The following is a 10789-nucleotide window of genomic DNA, read 5'->3' on the forward strand; positions in this document are numbered from 1 at the left end:
ATTGGTTGTCTGAGGAGGGCTTAGAAATAGCTGAGAAAAGAAGAGAAGTGAAAGGCAAAGGAAAAAAGGAAAGATACACTCATTTGAATGCAGAGTTCCAAAGAATATCAAGGAGAGATAAGAAATCCTTCCTTAGTGATCAGTGCAAAGAAATAGAGGAAAACAATGGAATGGGAAAGACTAGATATCTCTTCAAGAAAATTAGAGATACCAAGGGAACATTTCTTGCAAAAATGGGCACAATTTATTGTGGGTGGAAATGGTATGGACCTAACAGAAGCAGAAGACTTAAGAAGAGGTGGCAAGAATACACAAAAGAACTATACAAAAGTTCTTTGTGTACAAAAGAACTCCAAGACCCAGATGACCACAATGGTGTGATCACTCACCTAGAGCCAGATATCCTGAAATGTGAAGTCAAGTGAACCTTAGGAAGCATCACTATGAACAAAGCTAGTGGAAGTGATGAAATTCCAGTTGAGCTATTTCAAACCCTGAAAGATGCTGTGAAAGCACTGCACTCAGTATTGCAGCAAATTTGGAAAACTCAGCAGTGGCCACAGGACTGGAAAAGGTCAATTTTCATTCCAATCCCTAAGAAAGGCAATGCCAAAAAATGCTTAAACTACTATACAATTGCACTCATCTCACACACTAGCAAAGTAATGCTCAAAATTCTCCAAGCCAGGCTTCAACACTGCGTGAACCATGAACTACCAGATGTTCAAGCTGGATTTAGAAAAGTCAGAGGAACCAGAGATTAAATTGCCAAAATCCACTGGATCATGGAAAAAGCAAGAGAATTCCAGAAAAACATCTACTTCTGCTTTATTGACTATGCCAAAGCTTTTGACTGTGTGGATCACAAAAAACTGTGGAAAAATTCTTCAAGAGATGGGAATACCAGACCACCTGACCTGCCTCTTGAGAAATCTGTTTGCAGGTCAGGAAGCAACAGTTAGAACTGGACATGGAACAACAGACTGGTTCCAAATAGGAAAAGGAGTACGTCAAGGCTGTATATTGTCACCATGTTTATTTAACTTCTATGCAGAGTACATCATGAGAAACGCTGGGCTGGAAGAAGCATAAGCTGGAATCAAGATTGCCAGGAGAAATATCAATAACCTCAGATAGACGGAACACCACCGTTATGGCAGAAAGTAAAGAGGAACTAAAAAGCCTCTTGATGAAAGTGAAAGAGGAGAGTGAAAAAGTTGGCTTAAAGCTCAACATTCAGAAAATGAAGATCATGGCATCTGGTCCCATCACTTCATGGGAAATAGATGGGGAAACAGTAGAAACAGTGTCAGACTTTATTTTTGTGGGCTCCAAAATCACTGCAGATGGTGACTGCAGCCATGAAATTAAAAGATGCTTACTCCTTGGAAGGAAAGTTATGACCAACCTAGATAGCATATTCAAAAGCAGAGATATTACTTTTCCAACAAAGGTCTGTCTAGACAAGGCTATATGGTTTTTCCAGTGGTCATACATGGATGTGAATATTGGACTGTTAAGAAAGCTGAGCACCAAAGAATTGATGCTTTTGAACTGTGGTGTTGGAGAAGACCCTTGAGAGTCCCTTGGGCTCCTAGGAGGTCCAACCAGTCCATTCTAAAGGAGATCAGTCCTGGGTATTCATTGGCAGGACTAATACTAAAGCTGAAACTCCAATACTTTGGCCACCTCATGCGAAGAGTTGACTCATTGGGAAAGACTCTGATGCTGGGAGGGATTGGAGGCAGGAGGAGAAGGGGACGACAGAGGATGAGATGGCTGATGGCATCACCAGCTCGATGGACATGCGTTTGAGTGAACTCTGGGAGTTGGTGATGGACAGGGAGGCCTGGTGTGCTCTGATTCATGGGGTCACAAAGAGCTGGACATGACTGAGCGACTGAACTGAACTGAACTGAACATCACGCGGAATGCCAGGCTGGATGAAGCACAAGCTGGAATTAAGATTGCCGGGAGAAATATCAGTAACCTCAGATATGCAGATGACACCACTCTTATGGCAGAAAGAGAAGAGGAACTAAAGAGCCTCTAGATGAAAGTGAAAGAAGTGAATGAAAAAGCTGACTTAAAACTCAACATTCAGAAAACAAAGATCATGGCATCTGATCTCATCATTTCATGGCAAATAGATTGGGAAACAATGAAACAGTGAGAGACTATTTCTTTGGTTCCAAAATCACTGCAGAATGTAACTACAGCCATGAAATTAAAAGACAGCTGCCCCTTAGAAGAAAAGCTATGACCAACCCAGATAGCATATTAAAAAGCAGAGATACTCACCCTACTCCGGTGGCATCCCAGAGCACAGCGCTGCTCCCCGGCCCCCCATCCCCTCGTATGTGACTGGAGCTTGAGGCGCAGGGCTGGAGACATCGCAGACCAGGAACCTGAGCAGCTCAGAGGCGATGAATAATACCTTTTCAAATCTGCAATAAAAAATGGCCTCCAATAAAACTACACTGCAAAAAATGGGAAAGAAGCAAAATGGAAAGAGTAAAAAAGTTGAAGAGGCAGAACCTGAAGAATTTGTAGTAGAAAAAGTACTGGACTGCCATGTAGTGAATGGGAAGGTGGAATATTTCCTGAAGTGGAAGGGGTTTACAGATGCAGAGAATACTTGGGAACCTGAAGAAAATTTAGATTGTCCAGAGTTAATTGAAGCATTTCTTAATTCTCAAAAAGCTGGTAAAGAAAAAGATGGAACAGAAAGAAAATCTTTGTCTGACAGTGAATATGATGATAGAAAATCAAAGAAGAGTAGAAATGCTGCTGACAAACTGAGAGGTTTTGCCAGAGGTCTTGATCCAGAACCAATAATTGGTGCCACAGACAGCAATGGAGAATTAATGTTCCTCATGAAATGGAAAGATTCCGAAGAGGTGGGCTTCGTAGTGGCAAAAGAGGCAAATATGAAGTGTCCTCAAATTGTAATTGCTTTTTATGAGGAGAGACTAACTTGGCATTCTTGTCTGGAAGATGAGGCTCAATAATTGTTTGCATTGCCTTTTATATATATATTTATATATATATAAAATGTAGGTCTTGGTTTTTTGATTTATTAGTGTGAAGAAATAACTACATTCTAATGAAAATCAGGTTTGATATGTTTGTTTTGAAGTAATAATGGGGAAGTTAACATTGGGTTGTATGGTTGTTGTTTTTTTTCCATCTGTAGCACTGGTTACTTTGAACAAATAAAAGCTTTCTGTAGGAAAGAATTCTTTCCTCCTTCAGTAGGAAAGAATTTGATACCACGGTGTATTATTTCCTCAGCATTAGAGAACAGTTTTTCTAAATGTTGGAGGAAATCTCCATAGTCATTACTCAATCAGAATTTAGAATTTGCATTTTTCAATGGCACCCCACTCCAGTACTCTTGCCTGGGAAATCCCATGGATGGAGGAGCCTGGTAGGCTGCAGTCCATGGGGTCGCTAAGAGTCCGACACAACTGAGCGACTTCACTTTCACTTTTCACTTTCACTTTCATGCATTAGAGAAGGAAATGGCAGCCCACTCCAGTGTTCTTGCCTGGAGAATCCCAGGGATGGGAGAGCCTGCTGGGCTGTTGTCTATGGGGTTGCACAGAGTAGGATACGACTGATGCAACTTAGCAGCAGCAGCAGCATATATGCCTGAGGACCATTCTAAGTTTTTTATATGTGTATACATAAAAGACATATGTAAATGGCTTGGGAGTTAATTTTTTGTTGTGGTTTTTTTTGGTAAATATATTTAAACAACAGCCTTTCATAACCATGGATAAGCCCATGTTCTGGAATTACATCATTTTGAGCAATATAAGAAACAACTTCAACTTAGATTGAAATTTTAAGTCTTAACTTTTCAAATTAAATAATTTTTTAATTAATTAGACAAATTAAAGAGTTTAAATTGGGTAATTTTTTAAAGCATCCCTATCAGAATCTACATCCATATCTGCATATAAATGCAGTTTTATATGCAGAAACCCTGAAAAGAAAATTTGTATCACTATCTACAACCTTCCCAACCAAATGAAAAAAGTAGAAAAATTCTGGTATGTTTTAATATAGCAAAGCAAAACTTAGTTAAATGGACATTGATGGTTCCTTTTGGTGAACCATGTTTTACAAGAAACTGAAGTCTCTGTGCTATATTTAGGAAAGGTTGTGATACATGGGATGTCTCAGATTTGTTCACAGAAACCTAATCCGATAGTTTTAAAATATTGGCAGTTTACAATCTACAAGAATAAATGAGTGAACAAACTTTTCTAATCTATGCTTGACCTACATGATTTTTCAGACTTGACTCCAATCCATTCCTTACATGAAGGCTCAATTTTCTCAGTATTTTGGGTTACTAGTTCAGCAGAAGCCAAGAAAAACATTAACTTTGTAGTAATCAGAATGTTATTCAGCTGTATATTGTTTGCTGCTAAGTCACTTCAGTCATGTCCAACTCTGTATGACCCCACAGACAGCAGCCCACCAGGCTCCCCCATCCCTGGGATTTTTCAGGCAAGAGTACTGGAGTGGGGTGCCATTGCCTTCTCCAGTATATTGTTTACTTTATTGTAAATACTGGTGAATGGTGGTCAATAAATAGTTTTATATTCCTTTAAAAAAAAAAAGCAGAGACATTACTTTGCCAATAAAGGTCCATCTAGTCAAAGCTATCATTTTTCCAATAGTCATGTGTGGATGTGAGAGTTGGACTATAAAGAAATCTGAGCTCGAAAGAACTGATGCTTTTGAACTGTGGTGTTTGAGAAGACTCTTAAGAGTCCCTTGGACTGCAAGGAGATCCCACCAGTCCATCCTAAAGGAAATCGTCCTGAATATTCATAGGAAGGACTGATGCTGAAGCTGAAACTCCAATACTTTGCCCACCTGATATGAAGAACTGACTCACTGGAAAAGACCATGATGCTGGGAAAGACTGAAGGCAGGAGAAGAAGGGGATGACAGAGGATGAGATGGTTTGATGGAATCACCAACTCGATGGACTTGAGCTGTTGGTGTTGGTGATGGACAGGGAAGCCTGGTGTGCTTCAGTCCTTGGTATTGCAAAGAGTTGGACATGACTGAACTGAACTGAACTGACCCTGAGGAAAGAGCAGTAACTTTCAAGATAAAATCCCCTTGTTCTCCATTAGTGGATTTATTGGGGGGCATTTAATCCAGATAGGTCTGCATTTCTTTAGCTGTAAAATGGAGGTTAATACTACTTACCTGGAACTGTAGGAAATGAGATTGCCAAGTTGGAAATGCCCCGTCCGACATGTCTGAGACTCGATAAATGCTGATTCCTTTGGTTGATTCTTCCCTTCCTATTCTCAGGTGGAAAGTAAGGAACTAAACTTAGCATCTTCTTCTTTTTTTTTTTTTTTTAAACTTAGCATCTTCTAAGTTCCTCTCAACTCTCATATTCTATGTGTCTGAAAGTTCTCTAGTTTAAGAGACAATGCCAAACAGTGTTTTTGGTGCTTTATAGAGTGGTGTGGTGGTAACATTGCAAAGACCATAGTTTTGTTTTTTGCTTTTGTTACAGCTTAGCATAGACTCTTAAAGTTTTCAGTCAGATTTATAAAGCAGCATTGAAGAAGTTGTATCTGAACTTGTGATGATTTCTGGATGCTGAGGGTATCAGATAAATGGGTACACTTTTCTAAGTAACTTAGCCTTGTCTCCGCTATGTTGCCTCCTATAAGGCATTCTCAAATATATAGTTTTCATTACCTTCTTTATTTTCAGACAGTGTTAAATAAGCTACAAAACAAATTCAAGCTAAAATTGTAAGCATATAATTTTTATAGCATGAAATTGTTCAATGTTTTAAAAATAATCACTAGTGTATTATTCACTGTTGTGAATTTATAATCTGAAAACTTGGGGATGCTCAAAGCACTGGGCTAAAATACTATTAGATGTGTTGTGCTGTTTAATTCCACCTTAATAAAGGCAATAATCACAGCTAGGGTCCTTTTGCCTCCCCTCTCACCCACCATCTAAATCTATAGAGTAAATATGGGGATAAGAACACATCAGTTCAGTTCAGTTCAGTCACTCAAGTTGTGTCCGACTCTTTGAAACCCCATGAATCGCAGCATGCCAGGCCTCCCTGTTCATCACCAACTCCCAGAGTTCACTCAGACTCACGTCCATCGAGTCAGTGATGCCATCCAGCCATCTCATCCTCGGTCGTCCCCTTCTCCTCCTGCCCCCAATCCCTCCCAGCATCAGAGTCTTTTCCAATGAGTCAACTCTTCGCATGAGATGGCCAAAGTACTGGAGTTTCAGCTTTAGCATCATTCCTTCCAAAGAAATCCCAGGGTTGATCTCCTTCAGAATGGACTGGTTGGATCTCCTTGCAGTCCAAGGGACTCTCAAGAGTCTTCTCCAACACCACAGTTCAAAAGCATCAATTCTTCAGCACTCAGCTTTCTTCACAGTCCAAATCTCACATCCATACATGACTACTGGAAAAACCATAGCCTTGACTAGATGGACCTTAGTTGGCAAAGTAATGTCTCTGCTTTTGAATATGCTATCTAGGTTGGTCATAACTTTTCTTCCAAGGAGTAAGTGTCTTTTAATTTCATGGCTGCAGTCATATAACACAACAAAAAGCATATGCGGCTAATTGGTTGGAGTTTGGAGACATATGTGGAACTTGAATAAAGCATTTGCATCCATCCAGAATGATCTCCTTCAAGTGCAGACTGCTGGGGGTCTGCAAGATGAGCACTGGAGACTTGGGTGGGAGAATTTTCCCCTTATGTTGTAGGCTCTGACTGCATTTGAAATACTATTTTTAAAAACCTGAGCAGAAAGAGGCTAGTAGGAATGCAGATAGAACATTGAGAATGCTAATTCCCTTGGTTAGTATAACATGAAATATCTGATAGTGGCAAAACAACAAAAAGTCAAATGTCAAGATGCAGTGTAAGGTAAAACTTCGTCTAGTATAATCTAAATACATAGATCTAGTATAAATAATACTCAGATTAGTGTTAAGAGATTAGGCAGCAGTATTTTTGTGGGACCAAGAATATGTATTTATTTTGCATTTCTTTGTAGTCACCCTGGCACATTCTTGTGAAAGTTTGTTTTGCACCCAAGATATTTTCTATGCAGTTGACTCTTGAACAGTATAGGTGTTCATCTGAGTATAATTTATCATTGCCTTCTGTATCCATGGTCCCACCACATCTGTATATTCAACCAACCACAGACCTGATAGCCCTGTGTCTTGCTGTGCTTAGTTGCTTCAGTAGTGTCTGACTCTGCGACCCTGTGGACCGTAGCCTGCCAGACTCCTCTGTCCATGGGATTCTCCTGGCAAGAATACTGGAGCGGGTTGCCATTTCCCCCTCCAGAGCATCTTCCCAACCCAGGGATAGAACCCATCTCTTAAGAACCACCATCTCTTAAGTCTCTTGCATTGGTAGGAGGGTTCTTTACCACTAGCACCACTGGGAAGCCCTTATAATCCTGTAGTACTTACTGTTGAACAAAATCCATGTATTAGTGAAGCTGTCCAGTTCAGACCTGAACAGTTGTTCAAGAGTCAACTGTATTAAGATTTTACAGTATATTCTTAATCCCCTTTGGCTAGGAAACTAAAGCTGAAATTATCGTGTGTCAACAAACTATGATTTGTATTTTTACATTAGACAAGAATGCATCATTCTGGTCAAGTTGCCATGTTTTAATTTTATCTGATAGTTCTGTATTGAGTGATCAGCAGCTAAGTGCAAATACTCCCGTTCCTGTAGTAGAGATTATTTTACATAAAAGTCACCTTAATTACTAGACCCAGAAGGCCAGAGGTAATGAAAAGTACTTTAGAAAGATGAAATGTTAATGATAAATTAAAAGGAGTAATCTTAGACAGATTTTCTTAAGTGTAATTTAATGCAGATTTTTGTCTCAGATTTGTTATTAAACTTGATAATTTTATTCTATCTGTTTAATAAAATGAATATTTTCAGATTTTCAGAACTTGGCATATTAAAAATTTTAATATAATTATAAAAATTAATTCTAATTATTATGTTATAAATTCTGTTCTAATACAAGGTCAGAATTATCCCAGTTTTGGAGGCAGTTTGAAAGTGCTTATTTTTAATACTATATGATTTGGGAAAGATTATTTTATAGACTGAATAACCTAATGTAAAATATGTATGATTTATTTTAATGCATTTGTGTAAAATCATTTGTATATTCTTATAGTTTGTAGTTTCTGTTTCAGTAAAAATATGTGAAAAGTTCAGATATATCCTAGTGCAAACCACTATTTGATTTCTAGTTTCCTTTTATTGAAACATTTGCACTTATTCTTTCATGCCTGAATCTCCAAGATATATCTCCTGTGATAAAGTAGACCTTCCTGTAGAACAATGTGGTTCAGCTTTCAGAGACCAAATATTAAGCACAATGAGTTGCATATTATACTTGTCAAGGTCCAAACCCTGGTGGCGCAGATGGTGAAGAATCTGCCTGCAGATTCTTGTGGGAGACATAGGTTCGATCCCTGGGTTGGGAAGATGCCCTGAAGGAGGGCATGGCAACCCACCTCAGTATGGAGAATCCCATGGACAGAGGAGCCTGGCGGCCTACAGTCCATGGGGTTGCAAAGAGTTGAATACAACTGAAGTGACTAATGGAGAAGGCAACAGCACCCCACTCCAGTACTCTTGCCTGGAAAATCCCATGGATGGAGGAGCCTGGTAGGCTGCAGTCCATGGGATCGCTAAGAGTTGGACTTGACTGGGCAACTTCACTTTCACTTTTCAGTTTCATGCATTGGAGAAGGAAATGGCAACCCACTCCAGTGTTCTTGCCTGGAGAATCCCAGGACGGGGAAGCCTGGTGGGCTGCCGTCTATGTGGTTGCACAGAGTTGGACATGATTGAAGCGACTTAGCAGCAGCAGAAGTGACTAAGCACAGCACAGCACAAAGCCAACTCACAAGGTGACGTTTTTGAATAATTACTCTTGGGAAGGTTCCCTGTAGGGAAACAACATTCTATCTCACAGTAAGGCCCTTCCAGTGAGTTTTCCTCCAGACCTGGAACAACTCACTATTTTACTGAGTATTATAACAAGCATTTCCACCCAGAAAACAAAAGCTACTCAATTATTTTAAACAGGGAATTTAAAACAGGATTGATGCTCTTGTGTTAAAAGAGCTGAGAGAACCAGTAAAAGACTGAAGCAGCTTGCAAATAAGCATCAGCAGGAAGCCAATCCTCTCTCTAGATTGGTGGGGCAAAGCCCACAGCCAAGTCTGCAGGAGAAAGGTGAACCTCAACAGAGAAGAGCAGGAGCTGTTCATGTGATACAGCTAGAAACAAGACAAAGACTCTGCTTTCCCTTTTCTTTCTGCCACTGACTCCCACTGCAGGACTTGCCTGGGGGCCAGCTGCCATAAGAGCTTGGACATTGGAGCCTTTGGATGTCAACTTGTCTGAGTTAGAGAGCAGAGGTCACGCAGGCCAGAGTTGGCACAGGCACTAAGTAGCTGGCTTGCACTTGGAGGCCCAATCGTGTGGAAAACATATATCTTTAAAAAACAGAATTACAGTATGTGAAGATGTCATGTACTGTGACAAGAGTACAAGAAACATTCCGAAACCAGGATTGGTTTTGTTCATCTCAAGTCCACTCCAAAAAGAAGAATTGGGGGAAAATGCCTGCCCTGGACATCTGTCATCATTCCCATCCCTCATCCTCCACTTCTCACTGCCATCCTTTCCTCTCTTCCTCAAAAAAACGGCTGCTTTAAAACCAAACATAAATATAGAACATGAAAAACATTTTTTAGTGACTGAGAGTTTAAGAACTAGAGCATTCAGGATAATGTATTCATGGAATTGTTAGAAAGAGAAACTAAAACAATTTCTTAATTTCTTGAAAGACTCTTGAAAGATTGAAAATAGAATCTTAAGGAGATAGTGTTTTCAAATCTTCGCTCTATTTAAAACTCTTCATCTTAATTTTTTTTGAAAAGCCATTAAGCATTTGTCATTTCTCACCATTAGAGATAAATATTTTAAACTGGTTTGCTAACCATAGGATCATTGTTTTATAGTTGGAAGCTTCTCTACAGAATATCTAGTGATAGAATTGGGGTGACCATATATCCCAGTTTGTAGAGGACAGTCCTAGTTCATATCTGTTGTCCTAGTATAATCATTAAGAAGGCTCCAATGAAGAATATAATTTATATTCAAGTAATGATATGCTGGGCTTCCCTGGTGGCTCAGTGGTAAAGAATCTACCCGTCAAGGCAGGAAACACAGGTTTTATCCCTGAGCTGGGAAGATCCCCTAGAGAAGGAAATGGCAACCCACTTTAGTATTCTTGCCTGGGAAATTCCATTGACAGAGAAGGCTGGTGGACTGCAGTTCATGGGGTCAAGAAAGAGTCAGACACAACTTAGCGACTAGAAAACAACAACAACAACAACAATTATATGGCTGCCCTAATGTACTCTATGTTTCCTGACAAGTAGGTTACTGACAGATTTCACATTCTCTGACTCCCAATCTAGTGTTTGTTACTCTAGATCTGTGTGCTTGCATGAAAGAAGCCATATTGATCAACGATCTTGGGTCTTTTGATCAGAAAGGTAACTCCTATCTCGAAGCAGTTTTCCTCTTTGAGAAGAATGCTAGGATGCTTCATGGAGGTAAGTGAAGAACCTGATTATCTGCTTGCTCTATTGGCCCAAATTGTTCTTTATAGGGCCATAAACCATTTATTAAACAAATTAACA

At 39.6% G+C, this 10789-nt stretch overlaps 1 protein-coding gene across 1 annotated transcript; it reads left to right on the forward strand.

Moving 5' to 3' along the window:
* Positions 1 to 2433: 2433 nt before the first annotated feature.
* On the forward strand, positions 2434 to 3211 carry LOC120854403 (chromobox protein homolog 3-like). Its single transcript, XM_040228408.1, has one exon. The coding sequence runs from the start codon at positions 2460 to 2462 to the stop codon at positions 3009 to 3011; it is 552 nt and encodes a 183-aa protein (XP_040084342.1). The 5' UTR covers positions 2434 to 2459; the 3' UTR covers positions 3012 to 3211.
* Positions 3212 to 10789: the final 7578 nt, after the last annotated feature.

Source organism: Oryx dammah, unplaced genomic scaffold (genome assembly GCF_014754425.2).
Source record: "Oryx dammah isolate SB20612 unplaced genomic scaffold, SCBI_Odam_1.1 HiC_scaffold_27, whole genome shotgun sequence".
Classification (NCBI taxonomy): Eukaryota; Metazoa; Chordata; class Mammalia; order Artiodactyla; family Bovidae; genus Oryx; species Oryx dammah.